This window comes from Siphateles boraxobius, unplaced genomic scaffold (assembly GCF_051911475.1).
Source record: "Siphateles boraxobius isolate OS27281-9 unplaced genomic scaffold, OSU_SipBor_1 31, whole genome shotgun sequence".
Taxonomy (NCBI): domain Eukaryota; kingdom Metazoa; phylum Chordata; class Actinopteri; order Cypriniformes; family Leuciscidae; genus Siphateles; species Siphateles boraxobius.
The window spans coordinates 5,229,156-5,249,966 of record NW_027508931.1 but is presented as its reverse complement, the minus strand read 5'-3'; the positions used below and the strand labels follow the sequence as shown (position 1 = coordinate 5,249,966).

General features: G+C 36.7%; 5 protein-coding genes across 6 annotated transcripts in view; 3 read left to right on the top strand and 2 right to left on the bottom strand.

Moving 5' to 3' along the window:
• Positions 1–3,554, top strand: part of vps9d1 (VPS9 domain containing 1) — a 29,692-nt gene extending 26,138 nt beyond the window's left edge. The window contains exon 16 of one of the 2 annotated variants that reach the window (XM_077193519.1): positions 3,424–3,554. The gene's annotated coding sequence lies outside the window, so the exon portion shown is untranslated. The remainder of the gene's footprint in view (positions 1–3,423) is intronic. The other variant, XM_077193520.1, reaches the window with a different exon arrangement.
• On the bottom strand, positions 770–4,531 carry LOC143696811 (uncharacterized). Its single transcript, XM_077193523.1, has 6 exons — positions 4,374–4,531; positions 3,661–3,768; positions 3,415–3,554; positions 3,134–3,230; positions 2,111–2,235; positions 770–1,931 (listed from the first exon to the last, which is right to left on the bottom strand). Exons 1-6 carry the CDS (start codon positions 4,456–4,458, stop codon positions 1,755–1,757), a joined length of 732 nt encoding a protein of 243 aa, XP_077049638.1. The 5' UTR covers positions 4,459–4,531; the 3' UTR covers positions 770–1,754.
• Positions 4,532–5,064: 533 nt separating this feature from the next.
• spata2l (spermatogenesis associated 2-like) lies at positions 5,065–8,708 on the top strand. The gene is made up of 3 exons (XM_077193521.1): positions 5,065–5,201; positions 6,375–6,714; positions 6,816–8,708. Exons 2-3 carry the CDS (start codon positions 6,376–6,378, stop codon positions 8,226–8,228), a joined length of 1,752 nt encoding a protein of 583 aa, XP_077049636.1. The 5' UTR covers positions 5,065–5,201; position 6,375; the 3' UTR covers positions 8,229–8,708.
• pdf (peptide deformylase, mitochondrial) lies at positions 7,548–10,291 on the bottom strand. Its single transcript, XM_077193522.1, has 3 exons — positions 10,170–10,291; positions 9,310–9,929; positions 7,548–9,135 (listed from the first exon to the last, which is right to left on the bottom strand). Exons 2-3 carry the CDS (start codon positions 9,893–9,895, stop codon positions 8,978–8,980), a joined length of 744 nt encoding a protein of 247 aa, XP_077049637.1. The 5' UTR covers positions 9,896–9,929; positions 10,170–10,291; the 3' UTR covers positions 7,548–8,977.
• A 178-nt stretch (positions 10,292–10,469) lies between these two features.
• On the top strand, positions 10,470–20,308 carry uri1 (URI1 prefoldin like chaperone). The gene is made up of 11 exons (XM_077193513.1): positions 10,470–11,230; positions 12,693–12,727; positions 13,070–13,148; positions 13,613–13,748; positions 13,833–13,924; positions 14,045–14,105; positions 14,193–14,379; positions 15,076–15,331; positions 17,977–18,128; positions 18,214–18,457; positions 19,482–20,308. Exons 1-11 carry the CDS (start codon positions 11,147–11,149, stop codon positions 19,662–19,664), a joined length of 1,509 nt encoding a protein of 502 aa, XP_077049628.1. The 5' UTR covers positions 10,470–11,146; the 3' UTR covers positions 19,665–20,308.
• Positions 20,309–20,811: the final 503 nt, after the last annotated feature.

Genomic DNA, 20,811 nt, shown 5'->3' with positions numbered 1-20,811 from the left:
ACATGCCACTCTGCATCAGGAGGCTTAACTTCTGTCCTAGAATACCCTCTGTGTGGATGACGATTACTCTAACGGCTTCACTGTGTGACTCTTTGTCTATGGGCAGTATTTTAAATCCCTTCCAGTCCACTTGTCTTGTCCCTCTACATAAATGCCCCAATTCCTGTCTGTGGCACCCAAAATAGCTTGAGACAAGCCTTGGGGTTAAACACCAAAACACAGCAAGAGTTGTTAGGGAAAGTTTGCAAACAGTGATCTCAGTTTAATTTGATCTATAGAAATAGATGTGACTAGGTCGATTCTTCTTGTCATTGACAAATAAATGGCTGTATTTGTGACTGAGTTGTGTAAAATTGCATTAAAAAGCCAGTAGGTTGCTCATCATAACCTTTTTGTGGTTTCTAGTTGGTCTGAAATTTTGCATCCCTGATCTTTCCTAACCTAACTGTTCATGCAATTTAAAGAGTTCGTCCTAAAAAAAAATGAAAATTGTCAATTACTCAACCTCATGTCATTCAAAATATCTTATAAATTAGAAAATATTGATGAGAAACTTTTTTTTTTCACTATATCATCTCGCGAAAAGGGACATCTTTGTTTGCCAAACTGGATTCTTTGTTTTCCATTGTTTTAAATATTTCAAATCCCAAACAATTTTTGAAATAAGGACTCCAAGCCAGATCATAATGAAATCCAGCATTGATCGAGTCACACCCTCAGCCTTTGTGGCTCATGTCACGAAGGGTTACTACTTCAAAGAAACTAGGAGTCTGGGAGATTTTCTTTTTTATTGTTTTAATTTCCTCAGACACACATGATAAATGCGCCAAGTCATGATTTTTTTTTTCACTCAGACAAACACTAAACTGAGTAACAGAGACTATGTTTAGGTTATGTGAAGAGAATAGCACACTTTTTGGTCTAATTCAGATTTAAAGTCATAGTTCACCCAAAAATGAATTAACTCAACCCCATGTCATTTTACACCCATATAAGATTTTCCTTTATGCCGAAATCGATCTAGTCACATCATTATTGTTTGGAACAAAATGAGGATGAGAAAATGAGAGAATTTTAACTTTTTTGTGAACTATCACTTTAATAAGCTGATGCGAAGCAAAACCACAGACCATAAACTTCAGTCTTCTAACCTTCTTCCCCATTTATAATTAGACACTTCACTTAATCCAGATTGAATGGCAAATTTACATTCATGTCGCTAAAGCATTTATGCAAATATGATAACAGTAAACAAAGACAATGTCCTCCACTTTGGAGGCCGGCCATTTCTGAATCCCTCACGCGCTTATTATGGGCCACACGGCTGGGAATAATTGGAGCCATGGAAGCAACAGCAAGATAAGTTTTGAGTGAACGAGGGCAGGGAGTCACGCAATGGGGTTGCAAGTGTGCCAACAACCTGCCAAGTTTTTTTTTTTTTTTATCTTATTCTAACTGAGGAAAACTGAGTTTGTTTTCACATCCGTTCTCACACGTCTCTCTTTTCTTCAATGTCAAGCTTACATATCTGGGGCTGAGTTTATGCTCTGCAGCTCTCCAAAACATCTGTACCATTCCATTGCCTATTATATTGATTTGTTTTGAGCACAATGAGTATTTCAAGGCTATGACTGTACTATGACAAAGCTGGCTATTTGCAATACAGGAATGTTGTTTACATGCAATTAAAACAATGCACGCATACTAACAGGATAAAGGGAATACAGAGGAAAATCTGAAGACGAGTCTGAGGCTTACAGATTGCCCCCCAAGATAACCGTTTTTAGATCGGCAGGACAGCTCACAGAGAAGACTGTATGGGACGTGTTGCGGCGCTCCACCAGTGCAGCAACAGCCTCCCCTAAATCCAAGTGATTCAGGTACCTGGGGGCCATTCGGTCTGGGGCCGCCACACCGGTATTGATTTTCACCTGTTGGAAGATTATAAAGACAGGTATCATAGAGGAACAAATATGAGGAAATACTTTCATGACATTTAATTAAACGTGTCTACAGTGAGTCTACATGTCATAGCCGGAATATAACCCCATGAAATTGTCATTTTTAGGAGAGTTTGATGAGACTTTTAGACAGCACATAGCAAACACACCTGGTTGAGTTTGCATGGCACCTCTGGGTACTCTTCACGCAGAACCTGACAGAACGCCAGAGCGCTTGCTGCCCCTACGGTCAGGAACCCTGTGCCAGGCATCAACACTTTCTCTCCAGCACCTCCTGTACGACAGAGATTGGATCTAGATGAGCAGTACATGCATAGTTAACTTTTAATTTATCAGGCTTTTTTTTTTTTTTTTTGGGGGGGGGGGGGATTTGGTTCCTAAAAAAAGATTCCAAAAGGGTTTTTGAACATCTTTTAAGTTAACAGCTCTTAAAGGGATAGTTCACCAAAAAATTTAATTTTTGTCATTTACTCACCCTTATGTTGTTCCAAACATGTATGAATTAATTTCTTCTGCTGAACGCAAAAGAAGATATTTTAAAGAATGTTGGTAACCAGACAGTTGACGGCACCCATTGACTTCCATAGTATATATATATATATATATATATATAATTTTTTTTTTTTTTTTTACCTACTATGGAAGTCAATGGGTGCCGTCAACTGTCTGGTTACCAATATTCTTTAAAATATATTATTTTGCGTTCAGCAGAAGAAAGAAACTCATACAGGTTTAGAACAACTTTAATTTAATTTTTTGGGTGAACTATCTCTTTAAATTAAAAAATGTTTCTTAGTGTGAGGAACATTTTAATAACCTGTTGTGTACTATCTCTGTGTGTGTGTGTGTGTGTGTGTGTGTGTGTGTGTGTGTGTGTGTGTGTGTGTGTGTGTGTGTGTGTGTGTGTGTGTGTGTGTGTGTGTGTGTGTGTGTGTGTTTGCGTGCGCGTGCGCGTGCGTGCGTGCATTGTTGCAGGTGCTGTGAACAGTGACGCTGTTTTATTGACAAGATCTTTGAATTTGCTCAAATATAAATTTGGACGTTTGTAGATCTTATTCATACTCCTTTATGTGCACTTCAAATACATTTACTAGTAAACTCAAGATTATTTTCCACATACAACTAAATAGCTTTCACTTAATATATGTTTTGCAGGGCAAATGATAACCTACCTGTGATAAATGTGTAGGTGCAGTTAGGATCATCTCTCACCAGAGGAAAGAATGCTTTCCAAGACACAAATGTGCTGAAAAGCAGAGTCTCAATAACCTGGTGATCAGAGAAGATGAATTTTGAGTAATGAAATGATAATGGATTGAATGATGAGAGAAGCAGACCCAAAGATGAAAGTTAGTTTAGAAAGCAAAATGTGGATGGTGAAATGTCGTATGTCATATAAAGAGTGGAAGGATATCACTGGAAGTAAATGCTGCTCTCTTTATTTGAATCTCACCCATTGCAGTTCTTTGAGGGGTTGAGTGTGTGGTGGACCTCCCTGCCACCAGCTGAAGCCCAGAGAGGACACCACATCTGTGATCTTTCCCACAGACTTAAGCAAGGCCTGTTTCACCTCCTCCACTCCTTCCACTGAGCCTTATAGATTAGGAGAGTCACAAACAATCCAAAATCAATGAGACCTCAAGATGACTAGAGTTGCAAAGATAACATTTAAAAAACTACAAAGGGAGAAGATACTTACCAACATTACCCACTAAAGTGGTCAGGTTACTTTTTGTGTTAGGTGAAACAAACCCTTTGAGTTTCTCCAACTTGCTGTTGTCTCTGGAGATCACAGCGACTTTGAAACCTAAACCACACATTCAATGTAAAACGAATGCTATTTATGCAACGAAATGTATTTTTACAATTTAAAGTAAAAGAAAGAAAAATGTTTAATCGGCTTAGATTTAAATTACAGAATCAGAATGGAAAATAATTCCTCGTTTTAACCTCTAATAAGCGCATAGGTTTGGAGTATTTGATTTATGAATATTTTCCTAATCATAACCGCACTGAATAAAAAAAAATAAAAATAAAAAAAAACAAGAGAGAGAATAAAAAGTCGAATGACTGTTACACGTGTCATGTTGTAGTAAACCTGATCCTTTATACGTTTTTTTAAATAAATAACTGATAAATCATTCGTATTCACTTCCAATAGATATTACAGGCAGTCATGTATAAATGTAATATAATAAAATAGAATATTATTAATATAATAAAGCCTAATATAATATAATTATTACAATAAAGAATATAATATAACCTAATAAAGACTAATATAATATAATATAATATAGGCCTAATAATAGTTGTTGTTGTTATAAATAATTATAAATAATATTTCCTCTTTTTTCTTATAAAGATAATGCTTATTACTTTGTTAAGTTTAAATACTTAATGTGCTCCTACCTCTGTCCAGGAGAGCTTTCACTATGCCGGAGCCGACGGTTCCTGCTCCACCGAGCGCTAAAACCAACCTGCCCTCGTTTGACATCGCGCACACAACTGCTGCAGCAGTGCAGACGTCTGAGATTGATTATGGTTTATGGGGTTCATGTCTCCTGCTGCTCAAGATCTTTAAATCTACCCGCAGCAGGAGTGACACGCCCCCTTCAGAATGACACTCCCACCAAATTATGCATTCTTTTATCTTATTAGTTTCAAAGTAACTTTTTTATAGAACAATTATAAATTTTACGACTGAAAAAAATACACTATAGTGAATACCAGTAATATCATATCAGTAGACAACAAGGTTACAATAATGAACTTTTAAAAGTGCGAGAAGGTCAGAACTAACAGTTTCCATCTTAGATTATAGCGTCCTCTTGTGAACAATCAATGGTATAAATACATAAAAACTAAATTAAAATAGTCTGAAGTTGTATAAATTATTTTGGTAATTTTAATTAAAAAAATTAGAAGAGCCTCTGTTTATTAAATTTGGAATAGGGATCTCAAGATTTATATGGAATACTTTCATATATGAAAAAATGCAAATGTGCACTGTTTTTTTTATTTCAATTACTTTTAATTACTGTAATTGTTATTTAATTAGAGTTTTAATGTTTGTAAACTTTTATTTACTTTTATTTAATCCGAAGACTGCAACTTTCACGTGAGCCGAATACGGAAGTGATGTAGAAAAAAAAGGGAGAAAAAAAAAGAAAAGTTTCTCCGCCGAGAAGCACTGACGCTTTTCAAATCGGTTTGTTTTGGACGCTGGACGTTGATCAGGTAACAAATTATTTTTTTCATTCGTAACTGTCTAATGTGAACGGTGTTAATGTGCCACGAGCTTTGATGACTTGATTTTAAGAAGTTAACGTTAGTTGGAAAAAAAGGTCAGTGGCAGCGGTTTTGGTATGGAAAGGTTTCAAGATTACACAATCTTTAAACGTTGTAGCGTCGTTTATGCTAATAACAATGGGCTATACATTAAATATACTTTTATCTGAATTTACAGCACTATGTAGAACGCTGTTTTTAGATAAATGACGGAACTGTGTTTTCCATCTTCACTTTCACTTTAGTCTGTTGATTTAGGAGTGGTAAGTTATAATACGTTTTTGTGTTCACATATTCAGAAATCGGCGGTCTGATTGGATTGGATTGAATTTGAAGTGCATATTTAATCTTTAGATAATAACATGTTTTATATAGTTATATATACACTGTCGTTTAAAAGTTTGGGATCGGTTAAATTGTTTATGTTTTAAAAAAAAGTATATTATGCTAATCAAGGCTGCATTTATTTGATTAAAAATACAAAAAAATAATATTGTTAAATATTATGACAATTTAAAATAACTGTTTTCTATTTGAATATATTTTCAAATGTAATTTATTCCTGTGATGCAAAGCTGAATTTTCAGCATCATTACTCCAGTCTTCAGTGTCACATGATCCTTCAGAAATCATTCGAATATGCTAATTTGATGCTCAGAAAAACATTCATTGTTATTATCAATGTTGAAAACTGCTGCGTAACCTTACCATTTTTTCCCCAGGATTTTTTGATGAAAAGAAAGTTCTATTTCGTTAATTTGAAATAGAATCTTTTGTATCATACATTTCTTTACTGTAACCTATGACCCATGACCACAAACTTTTGAACGAGAGTGTATAATGTTACAACAACTTTCTATTTCAGATAAATGCGGTTCTTTTGAACTTTCTATTCATCAAAGAATCTTAATTATTTTTTTTACATTATGGTATTCACCATTGATAATAATAATAAATGTTTCTTGAGCAGCAAATCAGCATATTAATGCCGTCATCAGATTAACTCTGAAAAGAAACTACTTATTGTTGCTGTATTTTTTCAAGTATTATACTAAATTTTGATACCTAAGTGATTAATGTGATATTTATTGATATAATTCTTTGATTGTCTCTTCATTACAGGATGAATTCTTTTGCTAATAAAAAGACAGAGAATGGTCTTATAAATAGGTACCAGACTAACTTGGAGAGACGAATTGATAAAGGGGATCAAAGTTTAGTATGCAGGGATGAGGGACTGTGTAAGGAAGTAGAGGTGCTCCTTAGCAATAACAATGCCCAGAAGATACATAATCTACATGGATTAGATTCACTCACAGTGATGGAAATATCTCTCCATGCATTTCCTTCTAAAACTGGCCAAATGGGGCTTGAAAAACTTTCCAAGGCCTTCGAAGTGTTGGAGCTCGCTGCGTTAAACCTCTACGTCTTCCCCTGGAGAAGAGAGTACAGACTGGTTAAGGTATGTGGAAATACTGGTGTTACACCTACAGGGCTAGATTTTTTCAATTGTCTGAATGAAATTTTTTCACCTCCTTAAAATATTCTCTTCCATCTCACCAGATGTTTTCAGGCATGTTCACCCATTTGATCAAACCTGCACTCACCCTTCAGCAGGCTAAAGAGCTGTTTGGATTGCTTGGGTACCAGCCTTCAATCCCTAATGAAGACGAGGAGTTGGCACTGAACTCCAAACCAGCTCCTTCTGATTTCTTACTCGGCCTGGCATGTGGTTTCTTCACTGCCCGGATGGAGTGCCAGCTGCTACTTTCCTCCTTGGGCTCAGCGCACAGAGGTGTGGAGTGGGTTCTTCAGTTAGTTAAAGAGCGGCATGCGGGCCACAGTCTTCAGGTAGCTTTAGAGAACACAAAGAGAAAGTCAGAGGTTGCTAGTGCTTCGGACGCCATCCTGACAAGCGGCATGGACACTGAGCTTGATCTGTACACAGAGGAGACAGACGTGACATCCACTCCTTCTTCTTATAAGCAACTGAAAGAGATCGTTCAAAGCAAGCCTTTACAGACAGAGCCCTTACAGTCAGACAGAGACATGAGGAATAATGACGTTGCAAGGCAGGGAAGATCAATCAACAATCCAGGTCCAGTGGAAAGCTTTGGTGAAGATCAATCGAAACGTGATGCCCAGAGACGAGCAGCAGTAAATGTGATGTGCAGCTGTATCACACCAGATTTATTTTTTTTATACCAGTGCGGGAAGTGCAAAGATGTTCACAGTCAACTGTGTAGCCGTTATAAAGAGTGCCTTTTAAGAGAGCATACTTTAGCACTGTGCACATACAAAGGTGAAGACTTTTATTTAGCACAAGACCAGCTTAGATTGGCCAAGGAAAAAGATTCCCTGAAGACACATAATTGCATGGTCAATTCTACTTCTGATACATTTTTGGTTTGCTACAGCTGCCAGGTAATCCATGACCACAACTGTAATATTATTCAAAAGTGCAAATTAAACCACAACGTACTGCCCACAGGAAAATTACAGTCCCCTCAAGGAGAAAGAGGGAATGCTCAAAAAAGGCACACATGTCTTTCTTCTGAAGCTCCAGTATTTGTAATCTGTCACACCTGTAATAACTCCCATGATTTATTATGTCAAGATTGGCAAAATTGTGTTAAGTATGCACATAATATGCAGTACTCCCAGGAAACCGGTGCTTCAGAAACACCTCCTGCACCAATACCATTTCTCAATCATTGCTTGACAGATAAACAGTCTTTGCCTGAAATTGTATGCCTCACTTGTAAAGCCTTTCATTTCTCTGGGTGTCGTGATGGATGGCATTGCTCTCAAAAACACAAAATACAAGATATCGGAACTAAATGCATCACTTGCTCCGGTTCTGAACTTTACACCTACTGCAGGTATTGTGGTGCCCTGTATTGCAAACGATGTTGCTTTAAAAATACCATGGTATGTAAGTGTGGAATGTATTTCATCTCCTCTTCCTCTGTATAACATCTATGCGTCAGTGTTGACCATGTGTTGTTGAAGACTGTTTTTAATCTGCACATTAAGCCTGTTATTATTTTGGTAATTGCACAGCAGATCTGAAATACTTGGGGTTAAATACATGACAATCTGTTTCACTTTTGATTTTTTGATATCAGCAACATCTTGATAGGAGCCATATATTACAAAAACGTTACAAAGTTCACAGTAGAGTTAATTATCACTAACCAATTTATGTCATACAATAACACTGCTCATAACTGTATATTATTGTTTGAGATTGTGCGATGGCCTGTCCAATATTTGGGTAAATTATGGTTTTGGGTCTTAGCAACATTTCTAAGTGTTAATGTGAAATGTTAACATTTCACAATGTTATAATGTTGCTTAGAGTGATGTGCTATGCTGCCATATAATATAATGCACACATTTATTGTTGTAATGGTTTCATGATATTAATATAAAAATAAAGGGAAAGTAAGAGAATTCTGCTTGTACTCTCATTTAAAAGATCAAAATCCTAAACATTATTATAAAAAATGTCCTACTATTGAAGATGGTGTTGTAATCTCAACATAGTCATATACAAGTATCCGCAAAGGAAAAGTGGAAACTTGATTGTAAATGCTCATAATTGAGGTCATATCTGGGAGTGAAATGTGATAAAAAGGCTTATTTCAAATAACAAATGATTGAATTGAATGTCCATTTTCTCCGAAATCCAAACGTAAGGTTGCAATAAAGTTCCCAAAGCTTTATTCATTGTACTCTTCCCATTTTACATTAATGAAGGTTTTACTGTCCATGCGATCGATATATAAAACTCCATTGAGGTGATCCATTTCATGCTGCAGTATTCTGGCCGGCCAGCCGTTCGCTTGCCAGCTGATGGGCTCTGCTTTCTCATTAAGACCTTTGGAAAGAAGACAACAGTTTTTATTTGATACTTTAAATAACATCATAAAGTAAATATTAGGGTTGCCACAATGATTTTAAGTCTAGCCTCATAGCTATAGATCACTTAATACAGGTTGAGTCTTTTTTTACCTTCTTTCTTTTTTGAGATTTTACAGAATGCCACTTTTACCTGAGACTTCTACAGACACATAGCGTGGAACGGATGCTGAATACCCACAGATGCTCTCACATGCCTCTTGGAAGATGACGGTGTGTCCATCTAGTACGCGCAACTTTGGGTTTACAAAAATCATCAGGGGCACTACCGCCAGACCCCGAGCTTCAATGGAAGTGATTGAGCTTTCCTCCAGCATTTTTTTTGGATACTCCAAGGCTAATATCCGTAGAGGAACACCAATCTGGGGTGCGCTCAGGCCGACACACTCAAGCGTTCTCATCACCTTGACCAGAGTCTTTATGACCTTCTGCACTTCTGGTCCCTGAATGGCTCCAGGTTCCACTGCCGCAGCCTGTGAACGTAACACAGGATCTCCAACCTGACACACGTGATTGTATGGAGGAGCCGGTGCACCTTTGACTTTCCTTTTCATGTACTGTAAGTAGGAGCGCATCTTGATGTTGGTAGAATGAGTACGTGGGGATGCAGTACATGTGAGTGGTGACAAGGGTAAAAGTATTCTAACTGGTTTTGGAAGGACATAATTTGTCTGACTTCTTAAGACACAATGTGAAAATGTCCTCCAGTGCCTGATCATGACTGGCTGCAGTGGAAAGCTTCTCTCTTGACAACTGGAGAAAGGAAAAAAAGAACATGTCATGTCATATGTCAACAAAGACAAAATAATTATTAATGCAATAAATTTGAATGTGGACAAGTCTGTTTTATTTTAGCTCATCAAAGCTGAATGCATATTCAAATGCACATTTACATAAGTAAGCAGTAACTTAAAAGTAGCTACATTAACTATATACAAGGGGTGAAATAAACATAGGATACAGTCACTTTTATGAACAAGTGTCAGTACTCACCAGTGCTGTAATAATTCCTGTAATAAGATTTTCACATCAGATTTTTTTAACAGCTTAGAAGCATTTCAATGTGAGGAGGACAGCCAGAGAGACCATTCCGGAAAACGGAATTACTGAGACCTATGACACAGTGTTGTTTCTTTAAAATAAAAGTCTGGGTAAAAAAAATAAAATAAATTAAATTAAAACAGTCTTAACTTAAACACCACAGAGGGAAAAATTGCATTGAGTTGAAGGATTTTATTTTGGTAAAATCATTTTCAAAAACTAACGTCCTGTTTCAAAACGTCACGTGATGTAGTCGGCATGAGGATTGTTTACGTTAAAGGACACTCCTCCCTTTCATATCAAGGAATGAACATTTTCAATCAAACAAATCTTACTATTAATAGTACCACATTTAATGATTATTAAAAAATAGTATACACGTCTTTAATTTAATTATTCATGTCATGCTGCATTATGGCCAGTTTGAGGAGAATAATAGTACATAATTTGTGTAGCTTCATGCAGATAATTATTTTCAGTCCACGTATAGTTATTTCATTATAAGAAATGTACTTTATCGTAACCTTTTTATTTGTTATTTAAAAATGAAAGTGAAATTAATTAGGTGAAGTAGGCGATCACGTGTTTGCACCGTAGTAGTAGGGAGAGAGATATCTAGAGGACGTAGGCTACTACATCCGTGATTAGATGAACATGGCGCAGGGGAAACAGGCCGTTCGTGGACTGTAAACAAGAGGAAATTTTGGGATAAGATCGACATCGTACCATGCACGTGTGAAATGGTATCAATCTCGATATACTGGACCGTTTGTTCTGCTTCATTTATGACTACGAGGCGACAGATTGAGTGCAACGCATCGAATTGCATTCATAAACATTTCTATAGGACTTCAAACCGCTGAGCATTCATTGTTTTGGATATTGAAAACAAACCTTGTTTTATTGTGGATGACATCCTTCACGACCAAATGGCTGCAACTGGAAAAGTCAAACGGAGTAACGTTAATGATTTGCCTCAAGGTGTTGAGAGGTTGAAAGAGGAGCACCGAAAGGTCAGGAGTAATGTTTATTTCATATACCACCGATGCATTCCTGCAGATATTAAAACCCAATGTTCATGCACGCGATTTATCATTAGCACCAATTTATCTGTTATATATTTATGTTGTTTTTCAGTGTAGTCGCATAGCGTATCATTTTCTAGAAAGTTCCTTTGTGTATCACGTGTTGGTTAGCTGATTGCTTGTTACATGTGTTTTTTTTTATACTTAGCAATAAAATCCATGTACATATGTACATGTAATTTATATAATGTTAACAGTAAATTATCGTACATGTAAGGTAGCTAGCAAAAATGTAATGTAAATTCTAGTTTAATCGAATACAAAGTTGTCCACGTTGCCAAAATGCATACAGCAAGCAAAAGCTTACAGTATGGTTACTGTATGTGGTACAAATCCTGTGAAATGACTCCGTGTGTGAAGTTAAGGTTTAACTGACCTATTTATATTTGCATGGTATTTTGAGTAACATAAGTAGGTCAGGTGAAAGGCAGAAAGATCTTTTACCCATGCCATGTGTTGACATTGGAGGATAAACCTCAGCTGGCAGGATATGAAAGCTACATTTGTGTTGCTTCATTTAACGTCAACAAGACTGGAGTATTGTTCTTTAAAAAATTTGGAAACTTTCTGTTGCATTAGCCTCAGCAACACTTCTTCTATTAAGGAAAATAAGAAACATATAATGCTTATGTGAGCATGCTGTTAGACATGCTTGATGTTGTTCTATTGGTGGGTGAATCTCCTAAAGCCTGTAAAGAACATAACTGGGTCATATTTCTCTCCAACATAAAAATAATCAACTTTACTGTGAAAATTGTATTTTGCAGAAGGAAAATTAAGATGATTTGCACCTCGACATCTTTCCATGACAAATAAGCACATTGACCTTTAAATTTTCACTGTCATTATACTAAAATCTCTCTCTCATTACTGTAATAGAAAACACTTTTTTTAAAATCATGATAATACCTTACTTTTTAATAATAAAAAAAAATGTTTTATGTTCGGTCAAGAGGCATTTTCATTTCTCAATTACAATAGTAAGAGTGTGAGGTGAAATGGAATTATACAGTAATAGAAAAACTGTGCAAGTGAGCATTACAGTATGTGAAATAAAGGGTTCATATTATGAAATTAATGTCACAGTGCAAACATTTCTAATGGGCTTAATTTTCTTTGAGCGATAGTACTGAACTATTTGAGTCTACAGACTTTTTTTAGTTGTTTTATATGTATAGCTATTGTTTTTAACAATGACATTGCCAAAAAATCCTTACATGGTACCTTGTCTCAACTTCTCACGTCAAGAAATTTTCAGGACTATCATTCGCTCTCTCTATTATGGTCAATTTACATTACCAGAATATTACAGATAGGTTAGCAGTGATTGTCACGGTGGCATTTTGGGAATTTCAGTGGTTGTGAAATGACCAATTGTCTTCCACAACAGGTGGTGAAAGATTGCAGAAGTCAAATTGAGCATTGGTGAGTGTCCTCATGCAGTTTAACAGCTCTCTCAGACATGCATAACATTCTTATCAATGCCAATAACTGCTCAAACTAGCTGCACATTAGCTTGTCTTGTCTTTTGTCTTTTTTTTTCTTTTCTTTTTTGCATGTTTATATTTGGAATGGAAATGCTGTTTATACTGTGAATCACTATGTAGATGTTTGATGGTTATGACAAAAGATTTGACAGGCTTTTGTTATATTCCTTTTCAGTATTTTAAAAACACATTCTGTTAGTAGGGCAAAAATAGAATTTAAATGTAAAAAAAAAAACAGTAATAACCTTCTAAGTGATTAATTTTTCTCTGTGATTGACAGGGAAAAGGTGGAAAAAGACTATGAATCTCTTCAGGACCGTCTCAGGACCTTGCCTGACAAGTTGTCTTATGATATTATGGTATGGCATCACTTTTCAATTAGCAATGCATCCAACTTAATCTTCATACACAAAATATTTTGTGTGACTGAGCAACAAAATGTTTAATTATCATCAGAGGATTATTCACTCCTTTTAGCTGGTTTTAAGACACATTTATACCAACGATAACAATAAAGTTTTTATATATTTAATGTTTTAATAAGGTCTGTAGTGCCATAGAGGAACAATTTCATTGGAATCACTTTCAAAACAATTTGTTTCAGTTGAAGGATAAAACAATTGCCAGCCTATCAGAGCTTGAGCATTTAAAGCAGAAGATGGCGTAGTAACATAACGTTAACGGAGTTGGTGTGGACACCAATAAAGTTATCTTTATATTTATTGATCTTTGTGTGAATGGACCTTTTGTCAGATTTGAAAGTGACACTTTTAATGGAAGCCCTGATTTTGCTCATTATTTGGTTGTTTTTTTAACATGATAGGTACCATTTGGTCCCTTGGCTTTCATGCCGGGAAAGCTAGTTCACACTAATGAGTTAACGGTGCTCCTCGGGGATAACTGGTTTGCAAAGTGTTCTGCCAAACAAGCCGACACTCTTGTGGAACACAGAAAGAAACGTGAGTTATTTCTACTAATATTTCCCATTGACCAGTTTTGAATAATGCCTACAGCTTGAGCTGATTTATGTGATATTTTTCCAGATGTCAAAAATGCACTAGATGACTTACAAAAAGTGATGAAGAACTTTCAGAACAGGGCTGATTTTACAAATGATCTTGAGAAATTGACTGGTGTAAGTTTCCTAACTATGACCTCAATACTGTGTGACATTTGAAAACCCATATACTGATCTTTTCATTTCTGGAAGAAACTTCAGCACACGCCTAAAATCACGTCCACTCTTTCTCAACAGGGTACTGGAGATTTTGTAGACATTAGAGAAGAGGTAATAAAGGAGGATGAAGTTACCAAAGGTAAATCTAGTCTTCAGGCTATCTGTCATGCGATCAGGTTTCTACTTCTATTGTTCATAACGTTTACACTCTATTGTGCTTCCCCAGGAAAACATCGTTTGGCCCACAAACCGAACTCTAAACCTAAGCAGGAGTATGTGTTGGACCTGAAAGAGGACAAAGAGGAGGAAGAAGTTGATGAAGAGCGAAAGACAGGGGTGCTGTCAGAGGAAGAGCTGTGGGCTCGACTTGATGATCTAGAGCGTCAGGAGGAACTGCAGGATGCGAGATACCGGTAAAAAAACACTTGCAATCTAACACGGTGTTCAATATTTTGCTGCATAACTGTTTTTAACATTGATAATAACAGGAAATGTTTCTTGAGCACCAAACCAGCATATTAAAATGATTTCTGAAAGATCATGTGACACTGAAGACTAGAGTAATGATGCTGAAACTTCAGCTTTGCCATCACAGGAATAAATTACATTTTAAAATATATTATAATATAAAAGTTATTTTAAACTGAAATAATATTTCACACTATTACTGTTTTTACTGTATTTCAGATCAAATAAATGCAGCTTTGGTGAGCATAAGAGACTTCTTCTCAAAACATGTATTAAAAAAAAACTTTACCTAAAACTTTTGAATGGTAGTTAATATGGGGTCAAATGATACTAGCTAAAAATTGTTTCCTGTGGGATACAAAATGGTCTTTCTCTTTAAATCAATCAAGTATTGGTTCCTAGAATACAAATGGAGTTGAATGGTTTTTGAAAATAAATCCTTATTCAGTTATCACAAACTTCACAGAAAGGTCATGGTATGAAAAGCAAGGTTTATACACTTTTTGACCACTAAATCTCCATGTATGCATACATTAAGTAGTATGAAAATGCAATGCACATACAGTACAGAAAAAGTAGCTGTTACAACCATTTAAGAAGATACTCATAGATTTGGTCTATTTTGTTCCCTATTATACCAGATTGGACAGCACAGACACTAATGGAGAAGACACCACTTCCTCCTCAGAGGAAGAGAAGGAAGCAGATGGTGGCAGCGGTGTCCAGGTTAATGGCCATCAGAACGAAAATGGCTGGATACCGTCATCTCTCACAAGTCAGATGAACGGCACTAATGGCTCGCACCCTGAGGATGAGGAGGAGGAGGAAGATTGTGAGGAGGAAACAGACAATGGGCTTCCAACTATCTACTTTACTCACACTGTGGAATTTAAAAAGGTTAGTCGATAGCTACACAAAACTCTTTTAGATAATGTAAAAAAAAAAAATCTATTTCAAATAAATGCTGTTCTTTTGAACTTTCGAATTCATCAAAGAATCCTGAAAAAAATGATCAATTTGCACAATAATATTAAAGGTGCTCTATGCGATGTCACGCGTTTTTTAGGCCAAAACATTTTTTGTCACATACAGCAAACATCTCCTCACTATCCGCTCGCTTCCTGTCCCCTGAACACACTGTAAAAAAAAAAAAAAACATGGCTCTACAAACGGCAACAAAAACAAACTGGGCTAACCCGCACCACGAAACATAACAAACTATTCCAGCCAATAACCAACAAGAAGGATTTTGGGGTGCGGTTTGGGGGGTTAGTGCGCGGATGAGGATGAGGGAGGGTCTGGTTAACCTGTTTTGTTTGACAATACTTCGAACGTCAACAAGATGTGACATCACCCAACATCGCTTAGAGCACCTTTAAGCAGCAAAACTGTTTTCAACATTTATAATGGTAAGAAATGCTTCTTGAGCACAGATCAGCATATTAGATTGATTTCTGAAGGATACAATACAATGTTTATTTTTAAAGCACAATCATAAAATAACTGAAGTTGACCAAAGTGCTGTACAAGTACAAAAGAAAACAAGAATTACAAACAATAAAAGACAATAAAACACAAGCTGTAAAATAGGTGGAAGTAAAATCAGTAAACAGCAAGTCAAGATATATTAAACGGCAACGATTTTAAATGAGTCTTAAGAGTAGACTTAAAAATAGATAAAGTTAGGGTTAGGCAGTTCGGTCACCTCTGTTTTTTAGTCTTGTCCTGGGAACTTGCAATTGTCCAGAATTACCAGATCTAAGTGACCTTTACTGAGTGTAGGGATGTAACAGATAAGATAAGTACTGTGGTGCCTGATTATGGAGAGATTTAAAAACAAACAATAGAATTTTAAAATCAATTCTATATTTGACTGGCAGCCAATGTAGTGAGATCAAGACCGGCGTGGTAGACTCAATGTTTACGCTTCCCATAAAGAAGCCGAGCCGCTGCATTAGCTGCGTTTCCACTGTCGTGCCAAAAGCGGGCGTGCTAGTGCGTGCCAGGGCCAGTCGCGCTTCCACTGTCACTTCCGGGGCTCGATCGGGCCTCGTAATTGCTTCCTCGGGGCCAGGCTTTTTAAAAGTCTTTTATTAAAGACTTTTAAAATAATTTACCTCAAAACCTCAAAAGTGCCTTCTGTTTGTGATCCGATGTGGATTCTGATCATTATCATTATAGATCGTTTGAGGTAGTTTTTTTTCTTTCTGTTTCTCTGACTGGAAATATAACTGTAGGCAATAGCCTACTGGGAGAGTGTGCTAAAGCTCCTCTGGTTGTATTTTTGGTGGCATATTTGTAGAAATGATCATTCTTTCTAAATGTGATGTAAATATGTCCTGTAACTCCCAAATAAACAGAAACAGACGCGACTGAATAAGTAAGTCTGTCCTCTTTCTTTTTTTTAAATAGGCTTAATGGTAAACCACTTTATTACTGTGTGACTTTTGGGATATTGCAAGTACTCTACTACAAGAAATATATCACACTGTGCAAGTGATTTTTGGATATTTTATTACAAAATTCTTACATATTGTACCTTTAACACAGTACTTATATGCTTATCGAGTTTAGGATTATTATCAAACCAAACACCCAAGTTTCTGACATGTAGTACAATAAGGTGACAAAGATGCAAATTAAAAATCATGTACATAGTGTTTGTTTGAACCAAACACAATAAATTCAGTTTTACTCTCATTAAGGCTCAGGAAATTAGTTGCCATCCAGAGTTTTAGTTCTTCCAAACAATCCACAATAGCCTGCTTCTTATCACGCTTCAAAGGGATATAAATGTGGGTGTCATCTGCATACAAATGAAAAGAGACCCCATACTTGTTAAATATAGACACTAGAGGAAGCATATAAAGGAAAAACGGTACCGGACCAAGAATTGAACCCTGGGGAACACCAGAACTTAAGTGTATTTCAGAGGAGGAATGGTGTCCACTGTCCAATATTGACAACATGCCTCCTGTCACTGAGATATGACTGAAACCACTGTAATATCGTGCCACGAAGACCAACACATGTTTCATGACGTGATGTATGAGTATCATGGTTGACTAAATCAAAGGCAGTACTGAGGTCTAACAGAACCAGAGCAATAGACTGCCAAGAGTCAGTGAATAACATGACATCATTCAAAACTCTTAAAAGAGCTTACTCTGTACTGTGACAGGATTTTAAAACCGGATTGTAATTTTTCATGTACAGAAATTGACGGTCAAAAGTTAAGACAACTTTCTCTAGAATTTTAGAAAGAAAAGGTAATGTGATCATGTGACACTGAAGCCCGGAGTAATGGCTGCTGAAAATTCAGCACAATATTACTTTTATTTGTATTTTTGATCAAATAAATGCAGACTTGAGTACATGAGACTTTAATGCAAAAACATTCAAATCTTACCTAACCCAAACTTTTGAACAGTAGTGTATATTAACATTTTATGTTTTGCATTGAATTACTTTCTCCTGTCTGTCTTGGAAATAAAACATTTAGCATAATTCTTTCTTTTAATCTTTCCTTTTTTCCTTTGAAGGTCAGGATAAATACAGGAAAGAACACCACTCTAAAGTTCAGCGAAAGAAAAGAACAAAAGGAGCAAGCCAAACGAAAAAAGAAAAATGGCAAAAGTAACGGCCATTCTCCTCTCGAAAGTTACAAGATCACAAGCCCAGCAGACATTTATAGGTAACAGCCTTATCTATTTTAATTCACGTCTTCCACTGCTAGTTTGTTTTTATCTCTTCAGTTTAAACACAGTCTATGTTTTTAGGGTGTTCGTGGACTTGGTGAATGGAGAGCCAATACCACGGAAGTCCATTTTGAAGTCTCGCAGCCGCGAGAACAGCGTGTGCAGTGACACCAGCGAGAGCAGCACAGCTGACTTTGAAGAGCGCCGTGCGGCTTTTGGACGTTCATGGAGCCATGATGATGCCATGCACAGTGATACCAGCGATGGCATAGCAGAGGAAGAGAGCCCTTATGGGACGAGTCCCCGCACTAACGAACGCTTTGAGGTACAGAATGTTTGTTGCTGTTGATTAAATTTGGCATGAAATGAAAATTCGCCCCATCTATCTCCCAATCCTGTAAAAAATCTTAACCTGATCTGAAACTGTTACCGCAGGGGTTTCCAAACTCGTAGGGCCACTGTCCTGAAGAATTTCACTCCAACTTGCCTCAACACACCTGCCTAGAAGTTTCTAGTATGCCTATTAAGACCTTGATTAGCTGATTAATGTGTGTTTAATTGGGGTTTTGCAGCTTTGCAGGACAGTGGCCCTCCAAGAGCAGGATTGGACACCCCTGTATTATCGAGATAGAGGCTGGCAGCCTAGAACCAGCATGGTATTGCACCGAAATATATTACTGACCTCTAGTTTTTTGTTTTTTTGTTTTTAAACACTCCTATTAAACACTCTGCATCTGACATATATCCAGATGGTTCTCTGTGTTCCTAAGATTAGATTAAAATACATTTCAGCAGCACACAATCAAAACCATGTTACTCATGTATGGAGCAGAAACAATGCAACCTATGCATCCATTCCTACCGCTTGTATTTCTTCCACACTGCAAAGCTTTTCTTAAATTAACGCAGGGTCCTAAAGCTATTGCCTGATCATAACCCTTCTTTTTCCAGTAATATTCCTCTGAATCTTTATCTTTTGTAATGTCTCTCTCAGCCATCTCTCTTTTCTTCTAATCACCCTCTTGCTCACGCTCTCTCCCCATCATGATTATATACGCCCCCTGCTGCTGATTGGCTACAAGTTTGTTGTGATGCTCGGTCCAATGCACATTTTGCAGATGAAAATCAGGCTGTGACAGATAGACTTACAGTCTTTACAATGGCAAGCACTGTATAATGATCTTAAAGGATGTATTTTGCACCACTCAAGTCACAACTGCCCTAGCATCATGGAAGTAGTTTGATTTTCTTCTCAGTCCAGAATTTATATAAAATGTAAAGTTGTTTTTTATGTCTTGCTCTGGCAAAAATAATCTCAGTAAATATTTAAATATCTTTTTGTGTCTTAGGCTTTTACAGGCACAGTGATTGAAAAGGACCCCCTGCCTTGCTCAATTCCACACCTGACCATCGCCCCTCCTGCCTTACCCACAATCCCGGAGAGAAAGCTGGAGGAGGTGGGCCAAGAAGCACCTCAGGAGCCACCCAAAAGGATGTCTAAATTCAAAGCTACACGGTTGCATCAGAAATAAGAGTTCATCTCATTAGGGCCCAGCATTTGAAATTCGGTTATATAGCTACAAGACTGATGTCTCACTAGTTGTCCTCTGCCTCTGTCCTCCACACTGCTTCTATACTGTCATCTGTCTCATGCTTTGTTTTGTGACATGCACACTGGACATTTTATTTGCTCTATAAGAGAAATGGAGAAGTCACATGATTTTTCCTAACAGTTTGCTTTTTTAAGGCCAAATAGTTTAAATATGGACAAGCTGCACATTTTGGTATCTGTTTACGTTTATTAGTTAAATAATAGTTCAAATAGAATCGAAGAATTAAAAATATTAAATTCTTAGGGACATCATGACTGCTGTCATTGTTGTGATGTGGTCTATGGTGTGGATTCTTTGAAATATGCTTTATCAAAGGAATAAACTTATCAAAAAAATATACGTGCAACTCTGATCTATATTGGAAATGAATCGGCTGTTAATTTCTCTCGGCTTAAATTTTTTTTATCCCTTCTGAACTCTGTCTTTGACTCTCCTTTTATCTTCTTTTGTATTGTTTACAGAGTTTTGGCTTTGTTTCTGACCAAATGTACATCAGCCTTTTTGTGACTGCCAGAAAAAAATGATGTAACTGAAGAATAACAAAATAAATGATTTTGACTATACATGCTTTTTAAATGGTCAGAACATGACTTATTCTTGCTTCTACACGGAGCATACATTTTTGCATTCGTTTCTGGACATAAAATGTTTTAATTCTAATGATGAAGCAACTCCTTTGTCATCGTGGTGTTGCTCAGTCAGAGCCATTGGAGGGCGCCAAAGCGTTGCACTTTTTATCCTAAGCAAAGCTAAAACCTCAGACAGCAATCGAGCTCAGAGTGGCAAGAGCAACGCTTTGAGGCCACATGGACACCTTATTGGGCTGATAAGAGCTTACGTTTATTGCTAATGAGACTCGCGCACCAGCTCAGAATGCATAGAAGAACATTACATTCTTGCATTACTTTGAAGTCTACGCAAGGATAATGATCTACGTACAAATTCAGTTTACATTCATGTTTCTTAATTTTGCATGCACTACATGCGACAATTCAAGTGTATCAAATATAAAGCAAATTTCAAAGATGCTGCTCTTAGATACTGATTAATCACGTCTTAATCATCA